Source organism: Mastomys coucha, unplaced genomic scaffold (genome assembly GCF_008632895.1).
Source record: "Mastomys coucha isolate ucsf_1 unplaced genomic scaffold, UCSF_Mcou_1 pScaffold21, whole genome shotgun sequence".
NCBI lineage: Eukaryota > Metazoa > Chordata > Mammalia > Rodentia > Muridae > Mastomys > Mastomys coucha.
The window spans coordinates 161,604,118-161,626,480 of NW_022196904.1; the positions used below are offsets into that span (position 1 = coordinate 161,604,118).

At 42.6% G+C, this 22,363-nt stretch overlaps 1 protein-coding gene across 2 annotated transcripts; it reads left to right on the plus strand.

Annotated features, from left to right (window-relative positions):
• The first annotated feature begins 5,748 nt into the window (after positions 1-5,748).
• On the plus strand, positions 5,749-10,191 carry Mbl2 (mannose binding lectin 2). 2 transcript variants are annotated; one of them, XM_031384807.1, is made up of 6 exons: positions 5,749-5,840; positions 6,510-6,620; positions 6,819-7,002; positions 7,561-7,677; positions 8,868-8,936; positions 9,664-10,186. In XM_031384807.1, exons 3-6 carry the CDS (start codon positions 6,828-6,830, stop codon positions 10,035-10,037), a joined length of 735 nt encoding a protein of 244 aa, XP_031240667.1. In that variant the 5' UTR covers positions 5,749-5,840; positions 6,510-6,620; positions 6,819-6,827; the 3' UTR covers positions 10,038-10,186. The 2 variants fall into 2 exon arrangements, with proteins under 2 accessions (XP_031240667.1, XP_031240668.1); XM_031384808.1 differs by having other exon boundaries at positions 5,755-5,840; positions 6,418-6,523; positions 9,664-10,191.
• The last annotated feature ends 12,172 nt before the right edge of the window (positions 10,192-22,363 follow it).

The window sequence follows — 22,363 nt, forward strand, 5'->3', positions numbered from 1 at the left end:
AAACAATGATTGTCGGACAGTGAAAGACAGTCTGTGTTCTGGTTGAGTGATGCTTACTTTGGAGACCCAGTAGAAAATTCTACAAGGGACGGAACAGTGAGCTACGCCCCCGCCCCCGCCCCCCAGACATTAGGCACCTGACACCACATGGCCTCCAACTCCATTATCCTGTGGGTAGACAATGCCCCCAGCTCCCAGCATTCTGGCTGGACTCCACCTCCACATTCATCTGAGTATAGCTATGTATACCCTGCCCCACAGCTACCAGGCAACAGCAAGGTAGCCTAGCCCAATAGCTAAGCAGCCCCTTCTTTCTCTCTGAACTTCTTACTCTCTTTCTTCTCTCTTCACATGGCCATGGCCAGTCTCTACACTCTCTCTCTCTCTCTCTCTCTCTCTCTCTCCTACAATAAAGCCAAAACCTATGGACTGCCTCCTTTCATCTAGACTCACTGTGCTGGAGCCTATTGTGTGGGAAGGACTGGGCCTTCCCCTAAAGAGCCGGGTCTAATCTCCCTCAGGAAAGCCCCCCAGCCTTTCCAGCATGCACTCCAGTCAAGGCCGCCTGGCAAACCAAGCAGCCTGCCTGAGGTAGCCAGACTCTCTCCTCCCCTCTCTCCTCGCTGCTAGAGCTACCCTTCTGCCCAGGGCTAGAGTCTGCCCGAGGGTCTGTTCTCAATCTGGGATGTTCGAGGGAGAACTTGTCATCTCTGGCTTCTGTGAGGCCCAGAGACCCCAGCTCTGGCTCTCCCAAGGTACCCAGCAGAGCCAAAACTGCGCCTTCCCTACTCCTCCCCATACCCCCAGTGGGTCCTCGGCCTAGGCTGGATGCCCGAGGCACTCTTCAGAGGTCTGGTGGGACGAGGGTCTCTCCCACCCCTTTATTTCCTCAGCGCCCGGTGCCTTACAAATGACTTCATGAAATTTGTAGACAAATAGATAGAACTAGAAAATATAATCCTGAGCGAGGTAACCCAGACACAGAAGAATTAATTAGATGTTTTTATTTCTTCTTTTGAGAACTCTTTTCTCAGGTCCATACCCAATTTTAAATTTGTTTCCTCCCTGCTTGGTGTTAGTCTTTTAAGTTCCTTGAATGTTCTATAAATTAATCCCCTGTCAGATATGTAAATGAGGAACATTTTCTCCCACTCTATGGGCTGCCCTTCTCTTGATAGTTTCAGTTGGTATACGGAAGCTTCTTACCAGTGCCTATACAGAATAGGCTCTCTTCTTAAACTTACCCCTAAAAAGCACCTAGAACAGAGTTAAATGCCACAAAACACTTTTGAAAATCTGTAGCCAAGAAGCCCCAGCGTAAATCATTATGCACAATATCTTTGCTGTATCAAGTGGGGGGTGGGGCGCTGGGGGAGGGAGAACCAACACCCCAAGTTAAATAGCTTATTAACCTTTGAGTATATGTGTGTTCTTAATGATCTCTGCTTAGAGGGCACGAACCTGTAGAAAGAAAACAAAGCTCAAAATCGTATGAATTTTATATGCTTTTTAACGAAGTTAGCCAGAATATGTGGTCTGTCTAGACAGGCATGAGTCAGGACCAAGTCTTCTGACCCCAGGTCTCAGGCAGGACCTTTCAGGCGGTCTCTCTGGGTCCGTTGTTTTTAAGATAAGAACACCTTAAAAATTGTTCAGCCATTCTGGAGAAGGTGATGACCCCATCTTCAGAGGCTGTCCCTGTAAGGGACCCAACAAGTGCACACTTCACGTCATAGCCAGGGTGGTGTCCTCTCTCACAGAAGAAGGGGCGGAGTCGATAAGGCAGGAGAACTTGGCCACAGTAACACAACCAGGAAGTGTCAGAGCTGGGATCCCACTGTAGCAGAGAGAAGATGAGCAAGCAGTTTTCATGGAGGGCAGAGAGGTCATTGTCTTTGTAGCCTGTTGGCGTGAGGGGGACTTCTGGTGGGGCCACCGGAGTGGAAGCAGTGTCAGAAAGGTCCTAGGATCCAGAACAAACACACACCTTGCTTGGCATAAGCAGCTGGTAAAAGCTGTTCGCGTGAATAGCACTATGGTTAGCTAGCAGGTTGACAGCCCTTTCAGATGTCCACCACTTCACAGGCTGTTTCCAGGAACTATGGGGTCAGGGTCTGAAAGGGCAGTTTCCTGACCTTGGGACTAAGTACACACAGAAGCAAAAAACAAAACCAACAGATACCATAACCAAAGGCAACACCACCAGTGTGACCTGATATCAACTATTGATTTTTCCCTCTGTCACTGCACCAGCATCAGGGGGAGGCTCTGGCTACTAAGAATAATGAAGAAACTTAAGAAAGAAGAGTCATAAGATGCTGCCTGCCTTTTCTATGCCCTGAAGCAATAGACACTTGCTCTAACCTTGTGTCTATTTACCACCCTGAACAGTTTTCCAAGGACAGGAATGTGTTGACAGGCAGTAAGGGAACTAGTCTATTCATAAACACAAGTCTGATTGGAAGGGACCTGCGATGATATCTCAGGTCCTTCTGGTGTTTGGTGACCTCCACCACTCCATCCTCAGTCTCTGTATGAAGCTCTCACAGGGCGTTCCTTGAATTCTCCAAGCTAATGCTGCATTTAGATTTAGGATGTCTCCAAAGGCTCTTGTAGTAAAGACTTAGTATCCAGCCTGTGGCACTATTGACATATGGGCAACCATTAAGAGATGGAGCCTGGTAAGTGGCTTTAGGAACTTGGGGGAACATTCTTAGGTAGGTTGTGGGAAGCTGGTCTTTCTCTCTTTCTCTCTGGTTGTCAGATAAGCTGCTTTCTAAGTCTCCACACGAGACACAGCCTCATCGCAGGCATAGACGCAAGAGGGACAACTGTTCATTCTACTTTATAAGTCACTTACTCATGCATTTTCTTGGAGCAGGGAAAAGCGGAGTGACACAGGAAAACAGCTACATTGTGCAGTTCAGGAGCCAGTGAGAGGGCTCAGTGGGTAGAGGTGCTTGTAACCAAATCTGATTCCATTTGATTCCTAGTGCCTATATGGGGGAAAGAAAAGACTCCCACAAACTGTCCTGTGTCTTCTGGCTTCTACGTGTATACTATGGCATGAATATATGTACACACACATGCATGCAAGCACACAAGCACAGACAAGTAAATAAAAGTGACAAACAGAAATGTATTTCAGAACATACTGAATTGTACTTCATAAATGTATTGTGCCATATCTACTATACTGTCCCAATTGACCAAGGAAACCAGACCATTTTCCCAGGAGATGTTTGTTCATCATCTTCTTTCCCTAACTGTTCTTCGTTGCCTTGGTTTCCCAAGTCCACTGACTGGCCCTTAGACACTCATGTCAGAAACTTGTATATAAATTTCTCACCTTTTGTTATTTCCCACTGAGCCAGTTCCTAAGTTCAACCATTCATACTTCCTAGATGTTTCTCAGATTGGTCCACCTTCTTGAGTCAAATGGCTGCTCTCATCACCACTTAGAGGATTATGAATTTTTCTGTCTCTGCAGTAGTGTCCAGTTCCATTTCTTCTTGGTCTTTCTCCTCACCACAGTCAGAACAAATTTTACAAATAAAAAAAAATGGACATCTTTCTTTTGTGGGCAGGGGTGGGGGAATGTCTCTAAAGATCTTGGAGAACATACAAAGTCTCTAATCCACTCAGTTTCTAAGCTCTGCTAGCCTGGAGGATGTTTTGTCCTTTGTCGGGTGGATCTCCCATTTTGAGTTCATGATGACTTCATAGTGTTGAGACATTTTCTCCCTTTCAACCCATGTCCGGGATTATTCACATGTTGAAATGTAAAGAAAACTGAATTTAAAGGGATCCTGGCTAGTCTTTGAAACTCACACATCTTTTTTATAGTCCTTTTTGAAGTCCCCCTTCTTTTGAAATCATCTTAATCTCACACAAGTTCAGAAATTATTACAGAAAATTCTCATTGTTCCTTCATCTATCATTTACCCATAGGTTCTAATATATGACATGTAGGACAAATATCAAGACCACAAAGTGGACTGGGACAATAAAATAATAAGATACGGATTTTTTTGGGGGCTAATTATTTATGTGCCTCTTGTTCTTAGTATTTTGACCTATGAAACTTAAAAAAAAATCATAGGCTTATACAGCAACCACAGCCAAGATAGAAGTTTTTTGCTCACCAATAAAACATTTTGAATACTTTAAACTTACGCCATCCAGAGATCTATGTCAACCAATAATTTGCTCTCCATGGATTTAATTTAATCATTTCATAGAGTAATATAGTTTATAAATACTTGAAATTGAGCTTTAATTTAATGTAGGACCCATGAGATTTGTCCTTCATTTCATGAATAAGTAGTTTATTATTTTTTTCTTAGCATTTTCCATTATATGACATATCAGTTTCTCATTCACAGGTGAAGGAAGATTGGGGTGTATTTAGTATTTTGGGTTACAAAACTGAAGCTTCCAACTATATGGTACACACACAGAATATTACCTTGCTTCAGAAAAGAATGAGATCATGTGACAGATGAAATTGGAAGACAGTATCCTAAAAATAATGAACCAGACCCATATGATAATTATCACATGATTCCAACAATGTGTTCCATCTAAAATATTTAACTTTTTAGAGACAGAAAATAGAATGGCCGCTATCAGTGGTGGTAAGGAGGGGAGAATTGGGTAGTTATTGTTTAATGTGTAGAATTTTAGTTTGGGATGATGGAGAATTGTTGGGGATGGGTTCTGGCAAAAGTATAGATGTTCTTCCTGACTTACACATTTAATAATGGTTGAAATGGGGCTGGTGAGATGGACTAGCCGGTAAGAGCACCGACTGCTCTTCTGAAGGGCCTGAGTTCAAATCCCAGCACCCACGTGGTGGCTCACAACCACCCGTAATGAGATCTGACACCCTTTTCTGGTGTGTCTGAAGATGGCTACAGTGTACTTATTTATAATAATAAATAAATCTTTGGGCCTGAGCAAGCAAGGTCTACCGGAGTGAGCTGGGTTGACCAGAGTGAGCAGAGGTCCTAAAAGTCAATTCCCAACAACCAGATGAAGGCTCACAACTATCTATACAGCTACAGTGTGTACTCATATATACTCATATAAAAAAATAAATAAATCTTTAAAAAACTAATGATCAAAATGATATGTTTTACCATTTTGTACCAATGTGGTTCATTTTTACCACAATAAAAATGGCTAAAATACAATGCATTGTAATTAATACAAACAAACACAGCCTAAGGTAAGAGAACCAGGTAGAACTACTTTAGATAATGTCATGTTTCTCAGAGACAAGAATCTCTGATAGAAGAGGAAGAGCCCAAGAGAAGAGTACTAAAGAGCCAGGATAGCCCAGGCTGAAGGCAATAGTGTGGAGTCTAGAAGTGTTCTTATGTATCGACAGCAGCAGGATTCTGCTGCCTCTTAGAGTGTATGCATGTGCACGTGTATGTAGTGAGCATGCACAGAGTATGTATATGCTTGGGTATGTGTATGTTTCTGTGTGGTAAGCAAGGAAATTGACTCACCACTTGAACCTACTTATTAGGGCAACTTAGTCATGAGAATTAACAAAATGGATGTCAGTTGAAGAGGAGATGGTGCTGTATTAAGGTAGATAACCATACTGCTCTCACTGGAGGCCTCTGGGGAATCCTCCTGAGGAGCGTATAATACAGTCCCAAAGAAAGTTGCTTATTAATCTGGGGTTGAAGGTCAGCTTGGATTATCTTTTTCCAAATCAGGTTCAGCTCCTCCCTCACTTTGAGACATCTGTTAGAGTTCCAGGTTAAAGAGAAGCTTCCTTGCCCCCTGAATCCTTGCTGGGCCAAAGCCCTGGAATATCATTGCTGGTGAGTGGATCTGGGTTCCTATATCCAAAGTCTGGAGATTTGATTAAACTCCAGAGGTCTGCCTGAGGTAAGAGGCATGCCAGGCAGAAATCGCGTTGTCGGCAGCACTTTCTCTGCTTGCCTGAACATGTGAGAGTTTTCTCAATGATCTGTTTGCAAAGATGACTTTACAAAGACAGCGTCATCAAGGGATCTACGACCCTCAGGGCTGGGCTGTTATGATCCCTTAGTAAGGAACAGCTGGGAGAAAATCTTGAAGGACAGATAAGATGTCGAGAGAAGGATTCAAGGCAGGTTGTCTAATAGACAGCAGTTTTGGCATGGGGAAATCTAGGAAATAGAGAGGAATCAACTAGAGAGAATTTATCAGAGAAATTGCTTTCCCTAAGCAATCCTGTCTTGCTGCACGGAAACAAACTATCGGGAAGTTTACGTAAGTTTATTCAGGGCTGGGCTGGGAGACTTACTATGAGATTGGGGTCTGACCTTGTCTCTTTTAATCACTAGCCTATCGTTCATTGCTGGAGACTGAGGAAAGGATAGCTAACTGGTCTTGGAGATAAACCATCTTTTCCAGTGTGAAAAATAGGATTTGGGCTGCAGACGGAAGCCGCACACTTGAGAGCGTTCCTTCAGGACATAGAGTTTCCGTTCATTCTCAACCCCTAGGCCATCAGACACTGGTGAGTTGGCGGTGTGAACTTGCTTTGCTTTCACTGCCTGCAGGGACACCAGAGACCTGGACACTAGCGACCTCCCTCAGAAGGGCCTCTTCTGCACGCATGCCGTTTTGCCTACTTTTGTTAAAATACTAACCACATAGTATCACGAGGCATGCTTAATTTTCAAATAACCAATCTGGACATCATCTTCACCATGTCTAATCTATCTGTACAAGGTCTGTCCCCAAGTTACAGGACAGAGGCAAGGTTGGTGCATACATACTGAAAAATCTTCCATGATTTTTCTTACACCAAGGTGAGGACCATGCCCCGGTTTGCTTCCTTCCTTCTGCTGTGTGTGATAACGGCAGTTTATGGAGACACCTTAACTGAAAGTGCTCAAAATACCTGCCCTGTGGTTACCTGCAGTTCTCAAGGCCTGAATGGCTTCCCAGGCAAAGATGGACGTGACGGTGCCAAGGGAGAAAAGGGAGAACCGGGTATGCATTAAACTGTTTTCTTCATGCTTAAAATATTTTGGTTTTAAGTATGTGCGTATGGGTGTGCACGTGCATGTACATACGCACATGCTCATGTGTATTCGAGGGCTGGTTACCTGGGAGATCAAAGATATAGTATCCTCCTGGAGCTGAAGTTCCAGGCAGTTGTGAGCTACCCCATCATGGTGCTGGGAACTGAGCTCGGGGCCTCTGCAGTAGCAGCAGGTGCTCTTGAGCACTGAGCCATCTCTCCAGCTCCTTTCTCTGACTCTACATTCTAGAGGAAGTTGGCTAGAGGCACAGGTGAGTAAAGTCTTATTAGGCATATTGTAACTCAGCAGCCACATTGTCTAACTCAGAACAGAAACAGTTTCACTCCTCTGGCATTCAGGGCTGCCTCACAGAAGCAGGTGGGATTGTCTTGCCTGTCCCGGACAGTGGACCTCATGTCGCTCTGTCTCTTGGAACACTGAGAACTTCCCTCATCACAGGGGGTTACACTTTAGAAAACGAGCAAAACCACAGCTATCGACCTATGTTTTGTTTGTCTTCCATCAGGTCAAGGGCTCAGAGGCTTGCAGGGCCCTCCTGGAAAAGTAGGGCCTGCAGGACCCCCGGGGAATCCTGGGTCAAAAGGAGCAGTGGGACCAAAAGGAGACTGTGGACACAGTGTAGGTGAGGACATCACTTCAGGGTGTCTGGGTTGATGACGTTTGGGGGTTTAGAACATTGGATGCTGGTGGGATGTGCTGCTTTCTCAGGGTTGCTGGGTGGATGCCCAGCTCAGCTTCCTGGTAAAGTTCCCCTTGCGCTCTCTGGTTACTTAGAGCCTAAGGGGGTTTCCATCAATGGCTAGGTGTATTTCAGGAAATCCTGTTTCCAGGCACCCTGTAAAGGATGGGAGCACAGATTATGTTTTCTTCTAGACAGTCTCCTTCAGCTGAGTTTCTGACTTCAAGGAGACAATGCTGTATGTCAATGTGGGCTTGTTCAGTCTGTTTAACCTATTATAACTGTTTTAACATTGACGGGCATATAAATTCTATTTCACTTTTAAGAAACCAATCCAAAACTCAGGAGGTTAAAATCACAACCACTTATTTAAACATACTCCAGTGGATCAGCCACAGAAAGTCTGATTTCAGCTGAGCTCATTTATGCCTGTGTACTGTATACTGATGCCTGCTCACACTTCTGTGTTCTGTGTGGGGGTGGGAGTCAGCTGCTATAAAGAGGGCCAGACACGTGGTTCTTAATCATGTCATAGGCTGTCCAGGCCTTGGTTAGATAGTAGTGATTATACAATCCTTTCTTTATTTTATCTTCTACCTTTCTTTCTTTCTTTCTTTCTTTCTTTCTTTTTTCTTTCTATCTCTCTCTCCCTCTTTCTTTCTTTCCTTCTCTTCTTTCTTTCTTTTAAGGTATTTTAATGTTAAAAACAAAAAGTGAACTTTCCTTCTTCTTCTTCTTCTTCTTCTTCTTCTTCTTCTTCTTCTTCTTCCTCTTCCTCTTCCTCTTCCTCTTCCTCTTCCTCTTCCTCTTCCTCTTCCTCTTCCTCTTCTTCTTCTTCTTCTTCTTCTTCTTCTTCTTCTTCTTCTTCTTCTTCTTCTTCTTCTTCTTCTTCTCCTCCTCCTCCTCCTCCTCCTTCTTCTTCTTCTTCTCCTCCTCCTCCTCCTCCTCCTCCTTCTCCTCCTCCTTCTCCTCCTCTTCTTCCTCGTCCTTGTCCTCCTCGTCCTCTCCATCCTCCCCTCATCCCTCCTCTCCTCCTCCTTCTCCTCCTTCTTATCTGAAAAAGATACCACACTCCCTAAATGCACAACTTAGGTTCTCACACTCACACTGCCTTTCACTGTTTCACTTCCTAGAATTTGACACTAGCAAAATCGATTCAGAAATTGCAGCCCTGCGATCAGAGCTGAGAATGGTGAGAAACTGTAAGTATCCTCCCTTATTCTTCTGGCATTTTGAAGTTTGGGAATGGTGGAAGGCAGAACATTCACTGCATGAGTCTGATTTCCTAGGGCCTGAAAAAAACTGCTCCTGTTCGGATCCCAGGAGATCCCCCCAGCAATCATTTAGTAGGAACAGAAGCAACTTGCAATTAAGTTATTTACTCGAACTCACAGACCTCAGTGGTAGAACCAGTTTATAAGCTTCATCGAGTCTGACTCTAGGACTCCAGTTCTGTAGGGTCAGATCTTGCTCACTAAAAACAGAATGTGGGCTACTTTGTAATCCTGGGATCTAGACCAGATGATGGAGTCAATCATGTTTCTTCTAGCTGTGGCCAGATAGATCAAGACCTTTTTGTCCGATTGAGAGTTAACAGAATGGTAGACTTTGGAGTTCCAGACAACCTGTGCTCCACAGTGCAGATCTCAACATACAAAGATGTGCCTGTTTATTCATGTTAAGACTGCAAGGCAAAAAAAAAAAAAAAAAAAAAAAAAAAAAAGCAAGATAATAGTTAAACTAGAATTTTAGGTACAAAGAAGCCTGTTTTTGATTTGTTGTACGCATTTCACAATGGATCTCAAGAACAAAGACACCTGTTATGTTATATGCCATCAGAGAAGATAGAGTATGCTTGGCTCCATTTGAATTTCACACAATGAGTACTTTAGAAGATAAGCTGGTGTCGCTCACCTTTTTATATTTTAGGGGTACTCTTCTCTCTGAGTGAAAGTGTTGGAAGGAAGTACTTTGTGAGCAGTGTTAAAAAGATGCACTTTGACAGTGTGAAGGCTCTGTGCTCTGAATTCCAGGGCTCTGTGGCCACTCCCATGAATGCTGAGGAAAACAGGGCCATCCAGAATGTGGCTGGAGATATTGCCTACTTGGGCATAACAGACCAGAGGCATGAAAATGTTTTTGAGGACCTGACAGGAAATGGAGTGCAATATACTAATTGGAATGATGGGGAACCCAACAACGTGGGCTCTGGGGAAGACTGTGTGGTGATTTTGGCAAATGGCAGGTGGAATGATGTCTCTTGCTCTGACTCATTTTTGGCAGTCTGTGAATTCTCTGCCTGAGGGTGCTTGTTTCTCAGTCCTCCTCGACCCTTTAATGTACTCTAGAAGTCCACAGTTTGTTCTGAAAAATAAAATATGGAAAAATAGAAACAATTCAACATTCGTTACCCAATGCGTTTGGTGTAGAAATAAAGTGAGTTTAGTTTTCATTTATGACTCTTGTGCTCTGTGGGGTCCTCTTTTCTCCTTCGTAATTTGGTCTCCTTGTCTAATTCCATAATTTCTCAGCCCAGTCTCAGGTATTAAAAGAATCTACTTACAGCTTTATTTCAGAGATACACTTCCTTACTAATGGGACATTAAACTATGGACAGAATATAAGTCTTGAGTGAACAGATTAATAAACTCACATACACATATATATGTATAATATCATCCACCTATCCATCATCCATCTGTCTATCTGCCTGTCTATCTAATATCCATCTTGTAGACAGAGGCACAAAACACTTCTCTGACCCTAGAAACCACTTAAGTACTTCTCCTAGTTACTGTTATCAATGATAAAGTATGATTTTGATCTGTATCATAGTAAATTAATTTTATCTGTTGATAAACTTCATATAGATAGAATCATACTGTATGTACTGTTTTATGTCTTATATTGACTTCTTTCATAATTAATCACATGGTAGCCATTTATGTTATTACAGACAGCAGTTTATTCCTCTCACTGCTATGAAGAGCTTCATAATAGCCAGGCAGTGGTGGCACACGCCTTTAGTTCCAGCACTTGGGAGGCAGAGGCAGGCAGATTTCTGTGTTCGAGGCCAGCCTGGTCTACAGAATGAGTTCCAGAACAGCCAGGGCTACTCAGAAAAACCCAGTCTTGAAAAACCAAACCAAACCAAACCAAACCAAACCAAACCAAACCAAACCAAACCAAACAAAAAAAACAAACCCAAAAAACAAAAAAAATAAAAACAAACAAACAAACAAGAATGAGTTTCATTATATTAAAACATTATAGTTTCTCTTATTTAGTGGCAATGGACACAATTTAATGGGTTATATTTTTGGTTATAATTAAGCAGGGGGAAAAACCTCTTGGGGCTGGAGAGAGGGCTCCACTATCAAGAGAAGGTATTGTTCTTGCAGAAGACCCGAGTTATCGATATCAGGGAGCTCACAAACTCCTGTACCCCCAGCTACATGGGGTCTAACACTCTCAAACTCCAAGAACATTTGCATTCATGAGTACAAACCCACACACATACACAAAGTTAAAAAGAATAAAAATAAATCATAAAAAAGAAGCACTCAAGAACTTTCTTTTGGTAGATACGGGCACTGATGTGGTGGCTGGTCAGTGGTGGCGGGGAAAGCAGGCACTTTGATCCAGTGCAAAGGAGCCACACTCTGGTGACCTGTGTGTGTCCGATGTAGACATTCCACATCTCTGGAAGGAGGCTGCACATTGATTCTTTTGACTTTGTCCATTCTTGTAGGTGTAAAGTGATATGTCCTGTGTTTTTACTCTATTTCCCCAGTGTGTTATGACAATGAAAATATTCCACATGGTAACTGCTAATTTAAACATCTTTTGTGTGCTACCCAATCAAAGCTTTTGTAGTTTGCTTAAATTGACCTGTACTTTTCATATTGACATATTTTTCGTTCAGAATACAAATCTCTTCTGTTTATGTGCATCATAGGCACCTTTTCAGGTTTTTACTTCTCTCATTATTGATTTTCAATGAATTTAAGAGCTCAATTATATATACACACACACAGACACACACACACACACACACACACACACACACACATATATATATATATGTGTGTGTGTGTGTGTGTGTGTGTGTGTCTGTGTGTGTTTTGCCTTGAGTGTCTGACATACACCACATGGCTGCCTGGTGATGAAGGAGGCCAGAAAAGGTTAAAGGATCCCCTAGAACTGGACCTCCAGATGGTTGTGAGCTGCTGTGTAAGTGGTGGGAGTTGGACTCTGGTCTCCTGGAAGAGTACTTGGTGTTCTTAAGCACTGAGTCACGGCTCCATCACCAAGGACTTAATGTTTTCATTATCTTCTTTGAGATTATAATATAATTACCCAACCCTCTCTCCCTTTCTGCCCTCTAACTCCTTCCATACAACCCTCCTTACCTTGATTCTTAAGACAGCCCCATTTATTAATATTTTCCTCTAAGGTTAGTTAGTGAAAGCTAAACTGTTACCTCTCATGAAGATATCTTTCTTTGTTTCTTTCTGAAGTTTTATTGTTAAACTTTCTGCCTATCCCTAATACATATCCATGGTAAAGTACTGTTTATTGGAAAAAAATTAGTTTACTACACTGAAATTAAAACGGTACATTGTAGACTAGGTATGTGTGGACTAGTTTTTGAACTTTGTATGTTTGCTGTTGCTCTGTTTGTCAATGCTTGTGGCAAATAATAAAACCTGGCCTTTCAGATTATTTTTTAAAGCTATAAGAGATCAAAATAAATGATAGAACTGTCTCTTCAATTTCCATAAAAACCTGATGTTTTCATTATTGCAACATTAATCCTCTCAGTCAACTTAGACAGACTTAACAATGTACTACTAAGTCTCAAATTAATAGTTTATCTTTTCATTTAATCAGGATTGTAATTTTTTATTGCTATATTTTGGAATACTATTAAATATTTTGGAATATTATTAAATAATATTTATTATTTAATAAATATTAAATATAAATGCCATTATATAACAATATAAAAGAATTTTTATTAGTATGTTTTGTATGTTTTAGACTAGGGGAGTCATATTTCAGTGGTAGTAGAAGTTTCTAAAGATATTAGTAATTATTATTTTTCTGTTATATGTAGAAACATGGTTAGTTTCCTTTCTGAGGTTTTACGTACATATATATTTCCAACAATAAAAGCTCACAGATGTTTCTGCATACATAGCCATGTAATCTGAATGCAGGTGCATCACCTGTAGGCTTCTCTCTTGTTGAATACCACATAACATGGCTCATCTTTCCCAGTGTCCCTAGAAGTACTGTTCCTATGATGCAAAAAGTGGAATCATAGCTCATACATGGGAATCATAGCTCATGCTGGAAAACAGCACAGAAGGCCTTTGAAGCAGCAGCACCTGGCACACACTAGCACACATTAAACATCCAAGGAGACATACAAAGTAAACATGTATGCAGAATATATGTATATATACATATATATATATGTATGTATACATATATATATATATATATACATACATATATATATATGTCCCCTCACAGACCAATAAAATTCCTGCCTTTGACCACTCAAGTCACCAGTTCTTTCTAAAAAACAAGACAAAACAAAACAAAAAAAAGAAATAGAAAAAGAAAAAAATGAATAAAGGAAGAAAGAACAGGAATACACAGGCTTCTAATTCCATCACTTGAGAGGCAGAAACAGCTAGATCTGGTCTACATACTGAGTTAAAGGCCAGCTAGAGATACTTAGTGAGACTTTTGTCTTAAAAACAAAAATAAAAACAAAACAAAACCCATTTCCCCTCCCAAACACCCAAAACAAAACGAAAAACATCAACAAGCCAACCTCCACCACCACCACCTCCACCACCACAACCTCCACCATCTCCACCACCTCCACCACCACCACCACGGCCACCACCGCCATCACTGCCACCACCGCCGCCGCTGCCGCAGCTACCACCAGCACCACCACCACGGCCAAAGCCTATAAAAAGAAGACAGAGGAGGAAGAGGAGGAGAAGGAGAGGAAAAGGGGTAGGGGTTGGGGTAAGGAGGAAGAATACAGAGATTCCGGCATTAGGGAACCACCGAGCACTGAGCATTGTCCTACAGTGAAGCAACACCTGACTACACTCCACACTGCAATTCCTCTAATAAGACTTCTGGGGGTGTAGTAGTAAGCATTAGTTAGCAGTAGCTAAAGCTCTTCCTTCATCCTTCACAGAAAACAGCTGACCCCAGCTTTATAAGCAGTTCCCAGGACTTGTAAAGGATTCGCGAGTCAGAGTCACACTTGGGAAGCCCAAACTATGGCGCCGAAACTAGTATTGTTACTTCATTCTGTCCTCCGTGTCAGAGGTCATTTTTTACCGTGGTCAATACTTCCCAGCAACATAGCTGACATTTTTACCTTTATCAGGATTCTAGGCAAAGGGGGCCAGAAAGTTAATCCAAATTCAATTTCAGTAGTAGGATGAGGGAGTTTTGGAACCTTAACCTATAGAGTATCCAGTGTTCTCAAGTGCTCCAGTAAAAAGAGGTTATGTCTTAGTCAGGGTTTCTATTCCTGCACAAAACATCATGACAAAGAAGCAAGTTGGGGAGGAAAGGATTTATTCAGCTTACACATTCACAATGCTGTCCATCACCAAAGGAAGTCAGGACTGGAACTCACACAGGGCAGGAAGCAGGACCTGAGGCCATGGAGGGATGTTCCTTACTGACTCGCTTTCCCTGGCTTGCTCAGTTTGCTTTCTTATAGAATCCAAGACTACCAGCCCAGGGATGGCACCATCTACCCTTGATTGAGAAAATGCCTTATAGCTGGATCTCATGGAGGCATTTCCTCAAGGGAGGTTCCTTTCTCTGTGAAAACTCCAGCTTGTGTCAAATTGACACACAAAACCAGCCAGTACAGGTTATAAACTTAAAGCAAATGAAATATATGATGTAATATAAACCTATTTCTGAACTTTCCTCTAAAGCTGTAGTTCCGTCTGCTTGTAAGGATGAGTACTGGTGGGAACTAAGTAGACACTCCACATTCTTGTTTGGTAGTTAAATGAGCTTAGTTACTGCTTAACGACGGACTGGTTGGGAATGGAAGTCCTGGGCTGGATTTCTTATGCCTTTTACAGTGACAGCCTTTGTTGCATAAAGAAAAACATGCAGTAGCTTTCTTTTTCCTATTAGTATTTATCTCACTCCAGGCTGAGACCAGATTCCAGTAGCTTGTAGACTTCCTAGGCATGCAAGCTTTGAGCTCCTTCATCTTGTAACTTTCCCTCGTGGTTCGTTTAGCTTTACTTTTCTTCTATATATAGAGGTAGCACGATTAATCACAATCATTATTTTTTCACTTATATTTCTTTTTTTGAAGTTCTCTTTCTTTAAAACACGGAGTGGGAAGAGGCTCAACCATGTTTACATTCTACTATTTCTTGCTTGAGCTTGGAGAGCTGACTGTGGCTAGAGGCAAGTACATCACCTTTCTAACACTTCCCGTCATCTGTGGCCTTTAGTACCAAAGAGTCCTAACCATTAACCCTCACTCATTTCTTCTCCATCCGCTCTCATGCTCACAGATGGCCCTGACACTCAGTCCACTTGTTATGCTGTTCACTCTTCTTCCTTATCCTCCGCACTTTTGGGGGAGGGTGGTGAGACAAGGTCTTTCTGCATGGTCCTGGATGGCTTGGAATTTGTCATGTAGACCAAGTTGGCCTAGACCTTGTCACTCAATATTCATTAACCTTCACTTCCTTTCAGCTTCTTTGTGCCTGGTCACCAACCTCATTTCTGCCGTTTAGGGAGGTTGTCTCTCAGAGGTCCTGAGGTAAAAGCTTGGTCTCCAGCATGACAATGAGGAGATCCTTTGGATGTTGCCACTCTTGTCACAGGTCTAGACCAGCAGAGCCATGGGTTGAATGCCTAGGAATATAATCTAGATAAACCTCTTTATTTCATATCCAGCCTCGGGTGTGTTGTTGCAGTGGCACAGAGCTGACTAATTTAATCTTCATTCACTATTTCTAAATTACCATTTCCTCTCCAGGGATGCTGCAACTTCCCGTTCTTGAGTTAATTTTGTCACATAGTCAACACGAGACGTTCTACACAGACATAGAGTCCACTATTGAAATCTTGAATTCTTTTTCCAGCTGCCTATAGTACTTTAAAAAAATGTCTTACCTTCTTTTGTTTTGACACAACTATTTATTATGCCACAGCCTCTATCTCAATACATTGGTTCTTTTTTTCCTGAACATTTGTGTGCTTTTTTTCTACAAAACAGATGGTGTTTTATAGGCTTATTGACATATTTTATGTGTACGTGTGTGCCGAAGTGTATGTATGTGAGCCATGTGTATGCAGTGCCTGTGGGTACCCGAAAAGGGTATCAGATGCACCTGGAACTGGATCAGGAGGTTGTGAGCCATCATGTGGGTGCTGGAAGTGAACCTAGGTCCTTCAGAGGAACAGCAAGTGCTCTTAACCACTGAAACATCTCTCCAGCCTATGGAGACTTTTTTTTTTTGGTTCCTTGAGACAGGGTTTCTCTGTGTAGCCCTGGCTATCCTGGAACTCACTCTGTTGACCAGGCTGGCCTCAAACTCAGAAATCTGCCTGCCCTGCCTCCTAAGTGCTGGGATTAAAGGCGTGCACCACCACTGCCCAGCATGAAGACGGTTTTCAAGCAGAGCTTGGGAGCTCTCCAGGACTCTTGACAGTTCTAGGTTTTATTATTTCCATTACAGAATGAAATACAGTGGTATTGCATTTTGTTACTTCTAGCTGCACTGCTATTGGCATGTAACTTGTCACTCTGTATAGAAAGGTTTCCTTTGGCTGGAGTAAATATTTAACATAAAATCAAGAGAATCTTGAATGCTCGAGCCATCACCTTATCATATACTACTGTCTCCTGCTGTTATCCAGGGACAGCGTGACATGATCTGATTCTTTGCCATACGATCCGGATCTCCCGGATCTCCACACGGTACATCACAGGATGAAAAGACTCTTCAGTTTTCCAGTCTAATATATAGAACCTTCTGCTAGTTACAGGGGCCAGCAGCAAGCAGTGTCTATGACATATCCAGTTTCTCTGATACCAAGAGAACATAACTCCTACTGGAGAAACTGCTAAAGATGGCTGTGCTATTGATCCATGCGAACAAAGCTTGATCCGTGTGGTATGTCTTGTCCTTGAAACCAGATTCTTTGTCAAAATACCCAAGGCTTTCCTTTTTGTATCCCACACTGGCCTACTGTGCTGACAAGTGTAAAGGGATGAACAAAAGAAGACCTGCAGGGAATGAGTGTCTCAGGCATTGAGAACCACGCCAGTGTTAGCCCAGCTCCAGCGGGAGTTCTCCAGGTTTTCATCTCCCTAAGTATGTATCTCTGATGTCCAGATTCCAAAACTCAGGGCTCTCACTTACAGGCTCTGGGCAGTATCTGTACCCTCAGTGACTGGGGAGCTGAAATAAGGAAGGAGAATCATGGCTTTGAACCTGCTGCTATCATCTCACCTGAGTTCACAGCTCTGGCTTCTGCAGTCCTGGCTCTGGGTTTCGGTTTCACTTACCGGAGCTGAGCTTGGGCAGGGATCTTGGTTTTCTGGAGAAGAGGCAGTGTCAAGTTCTGTGAATTGAATCTCTAGTGAAGGGTCCTGGGATTGGCTTGAGGTTCATTCTTTGGGCTCTGGGTTGCTGCATGACACTTGACCTTTGTCTGAGGTTTTTAAGTGCTTTGTGGGAGGTATGTCTTAGTGATGTGCAGAGCTGTGGTGTGACAGAGTCCTTCATTTCTGCCTTATTGGTTCGTTGTTCCTTTTCAGGCACTGGGTTGGCATTTCAGGTTTTGGGGTTTATAATGCTGCTAAGATTTCGGGGAAAACTGAGGAAAAAACAACCCTCTGCCTTACAGCCCTTTCCTTTGGGATGAGGAAACTATTAAATCTTAGGCTCTTGTTGAGGTCTCTTGTTTGAATTTTGGGTCTGTTACTAGACCCAAGGCTTAATGTTCTCCCTAATTCTTAGGGAACGTTGGCACATGGTAGGAGACAAGGATGCTGAGTGTGAGCCAATAGTGATGATTGGTCCAGTCAGACGACAGCAGTCAATAGATCAATCAGCACCTACATCGTAGACCCCAGGTCCAGACCAGGGTCTGGGCCATCTGGGGCTGGATCTCTTCCGGACCTCCCCTCTACTCTGAAGTTGGTCTTCCTCGCTTATCAGTAATACGGAATCTTGACAGCACCCATATAAGGAAGTCCTGTTCATCTTAGAAGCTGCGGCTACCTCAGAACGTGCAGCCCCCGTGGTAAAGAAAGAAGGCTGCGCAAGCAAGCTCTGAGCTCTTTCTATCTGTCTCCTGAAGGGAGAGCCACTCTTTCTCCACCTAAGTGTGAAGTGTGGAGCCTTGCTCTGGGTTTGGTCAAGAGCAGAAATGGGCTTTCCTGAGTGTATTCCATGAGCCGCTCAGTGCACTGCAGCCAAGCCCTAGGCCATGATGAAGAGCCCCAGTAGCACACACTTCTCTATCTTGCCAGTCCGAGTGATTAGGTCTCTTCTCAAGGTGAAGCACATTTCAAAAGATTAAGTCCCGAGTTCTTCCCAGAACATGTCAACTTCTAGTACTGAAATTACTAAAATGTCGAATGGTGGCCCTGTAAACTGTCAGCAGCAGTATAAGTTCCTAAGGGAGGTTCTCAACTTCCTAATGCTGCGACCCTATAATACAGTTCCTCATGTGGTGACGACCCCTCAACCACAAAATTATTTTATTGCTACTTCGTAACTGTAGCTTTGCTGGGAAAGGGTCATTCAGCTTCCAAGGGGGTCTTGACCCACAGTCTGAGAACTGCCAAGTAAAACAACGAGCAATGCCTGATAAACGGTTGTCACTCACCCAACTCATTTACTTTTGTAGCTGCTGTCAGATCTTTGCCCCGTGCTGCCTCCTTCTGGCCACTCTTACCAGGTATCCGCTTAGCTTATCCACCCTAGCTGCAGCCAATGAGATCACCACAGCCTCTGCGGGGCGCACTGCTCTGCCCCCCCCCCCCCCCCCCCCCCCCCCCCCCCCCCCCCCCCCCCCCCGTCATGCTTTGCCTGATCTGCACTTTAAGCTGGGCTAGCTTGCTACAGATGCCTTCGTGTTATTCTGAGTTACAGCTTCTCTGACTTGTGGTTTGAACAGGAGGCTGGAGATATTTTTGTTTGTTTGTTTGTTTTGAGACAGGGTTTCTCTGTGTAGCCCTGGCTGTCCTGGAACTCACTCTGTAGACCTGGCTGGCCTCTAACTTAGAAATCCACCTGCCTCTGCCTCCCTAGTGATGGAATTAAAGGCGTGTGCCACCACCGCCCAGCTGGAGATTTTTTTCTTATTATCCTGCCTTTGATAGTGATAAGAAGTTGGTAGACAAACCACATGCTCTTACCTAAAATAAGGTTTATAATACCAAGCTTATGTGTCTCCCAGATGTGTAGTATGAAAGATGAAGACAGCAGAAATGAGATTAATCAAAGACTTGTAAACAGAATCCACATATATCGATGCAAAGCTCATTTTGGGAAAACGTTTTTATAAGGGAGACCTACAGTATAGGACTGGTTAGCTAACAGTTTGTTGAAAGGTATATATGTGGAGTTTTGGCTTATACACTCTAACTTTTGAGGACTGGAGACAGTGAGGTTTTAGTCTGAGTGAGAGTCATCGGAAAGATGGGCATCTTAACCATTGTGGAGAACTGAAGAGGATTTGAAAGAATTTAGAGCTCACACTAGTTTGTTGTTCATCATGAGTCTTTCTGTCTGTGCTTAAACATGATTCCAGACACGATTCTTTTTTTTTTTTTTTTCGGGACAGGGTTTCTCTAGCCCTGGCTGTCCTAGAACTCACTCTGTAGACCAGGCTGGCCTTGAACTCAGAAATCCACCTGCCTCTGCCTCCCAAGTGCTAGGATTAAAGGTGGGCACCACCACTGCCTGGCTCAGACACAATTCCTAAGTGGTCCTGATTTTGTTTATGGAAACTCTGCTCTTGAATACTGTAGCTATAGCTCAGTAGTAGAAAACTTACCCAGCATGAGAGAGGCCCTAAGTTCAACTCCCAGTGTCACCAGAACACTGAGGATGGCGAATGAGGATTGTTCAAATTTCTTTTTTACTTTATTTTGTATTATTTTTAATATGTTTTATTTTCCAAGGAATCCAACTTTGTGTATTTATTGATATAGTTCATGAGCATTCAGTATATTGCTTTGAGTTCCAATATGGTAAGCAGTGATAGCTTTCTTTTTTAGTTATTGCCATTATTTCGTTCTGTTAGGCTCAAAGAGTCTAACAAACATTGATAAATATGTAATGACCTGTTGCCCAAGATTATAGGAGGAAAATTGGCAAAAAACCCAATAGAACAACTAAAATCAAACCCATCCATCAACCAACCAACTCATCTCCCACCCCACTCCCCAGAAACACTGTAACAAAAATTCAGATAACTTACACTTACTGAATCTTTTCTTCAAGTTAAAAAATTGGTTTTCTCATTTTTGAGCATGTTTGGAATAAAGAATCACACACACACAAAATAAAGAATAAAGAAGAGATGTAAGCATATTTACATATAACATTTATATATTAATTTTTTAAGTCTCCACAATATTGGCCGGCTCTGCTCTCATTCTTGACTACATGTGATTATTTGAAATGACTCATACTGGAAACAATCAAGGAAGCGCTTGATTGATTGTGCCCCATTTGTGGCGACAATTTTCATTACGACAGCAGAGGGCGATCTCCTCCTGGAGAATTACCCAAGCTACCAGGAAATCCATCTCAAGATGCTCACCGTGTAGCAAGAAATGTATTTTTGTAAAATTATTTTTGTGATACGCTTCAAATCGCTGCTTTTCAAGGGAAACAAGGTTTGACAATTAAGTAATTAGTGTGTTACTCATGTTAAATCAATCGTTATTGGAAACATGAAACAAATATTCTAAAATAATAAATCACTCGTTTATGCCCAGAGAAAATTGTTGAAAGAATTTGGGAGACACTAAAAAAAATGTGATTGCTGAAAATAATTTCAGTAATATTTCCACTCAGGTTTTATTATAGAAAAAATTTAATCTAAAACCAACTCCCCAAAAAACAAAACCTCCAAAATCCATGATGAATTCGCTAACTTCTACTGATACCTCATTACCTCTCTCTGCTGACCAAACTGAATTATTTTTAAACCCAGTTCATATCCTATTAATCCTACCTTAAATTACATATGTCAGAACAATAACTTCTTTCTATTTTCCTCTCTTTTTCCTCTGGCCCTCTTTTCCTCCTCTTTTGGACCTTTTAGACAATCTGCCATTCTCTAATTCAGGCTAGCCTGGAAATTACTATGTAGCCCAGGCTGGTCCTAAGTGCATGATCCTCCTGTTTAAGCCTTCCAAATGCTGAAATTCCTGACGTGATCCACCATATCTGGCAGAACACTTTCCTTAAACACCATAACCAAGGGGCTGGGGATGAACCTCAGTTGCCACAGGGATTGTCTAGTGTGCATGAAGCCCTCAGTTCAGTCCCAATACCACATTAACTAGGCATGAAGTGGTACACCCATAATTCTAGCCCTTGGGAGGTGGAAGCAAGAGGGCCAGATGTTCAAGGTCATCTTTGGGTACATAGCAGTTCTGAGCCAGCTTGGGTTAGCTTAGGCTGTGCCTTAAAATAAAAGCAAAACGAAAAACAAACAAAGGCAAAATAGTACCACCACCTTTAAAAATTAAAATAAATTCTGCCTGATTATCTAATACTGTTATTATTTCTTCATGGTTTTACCTTTGTCATTTTCTTTGTTATTCAATGTGTTTAGGAAAAGATACATTGTGCACATTGCACTTGCTGCTCATGTCCCTGGAACTGCAGTTAATGTATAGGGCTACTTCCTCTCTTGTAAATAAGTAAGTTCTATTTTATTTCAATGTACCATGTACTCAAAGTGCAATCCACAACAACTCCTAAGATCCTATAACTGCAAATTTCAAAGCATACCTGATGTTATTAAAACCTCAACTACCTTAGGATTGAAGGAGCTGAAGGGGATGGCACCCCCATAGGAAGACCAATAGGATCAACCAACCTGGACCCCCGGGAGCTCCCAGAGACTAAGCCACCAACCAAAGAGCATACATGGGCTGGTCCATAGCCCCTGGCACATTTGTAGCAGAGGACTGCCTTGTCTGGCCTCAGTGGGAGAGGGTGTATCTAATCCTGTAGAGCCCCAGGGATGGGGGATGGCTGAGAGACAGGAGGGTGAGGTGAGGGTAGGGATGTGAAGGGGTGGGAGTAGGTGTTCTTGGGGAGCACCCTATCAGGGGCAAGGGAAGCAGGATGGGGTGGAGAATTCTTGGAGGGAGGGACCTGGAAGGCTGGCAACATTTGGAATGTAAATAAATAAAACAATTTCAAAAAAGCCCTAACTACCTTTTAACAGGGGCCATAGGCACATTCTAACATGTTAAAATTTTAAAGTTTGGCTGGGCAGTGGTAGTGCACGCTTTTAATCCCAGCACTTGGGAGGCAGAGGCAGGCGGATTTCTGAGTTCGAGGCC

What these genes read in the sequence shown, in the direction of transcription:
- Mbl2 (XM_031384807.1), top strand. Translation starts at nt 6,828, where the DNA reads ATGCCCCGGTTTGCTTCCTTCCTTCTGCTGTGTGTGATAACGGCAGTT. An exon ending in GGGAGAAAAGGGAGAACCGG is followed by an intron (nt 7,003 to 7,560) that starts GTATGCATTAAA and finishes GTCTTCCATCAG; the next exon opens with GTCAAGGGCTCAGAGGCTTG. An exon ending in AGACTGTGGACACAGTGTAG is followed by an intron (nt 7,678 to 8,867) that starts GTGAGGACATCA and finishes TTCACTTCCTAG; the next exon opens with AATTTGACACTAGCAAAATC.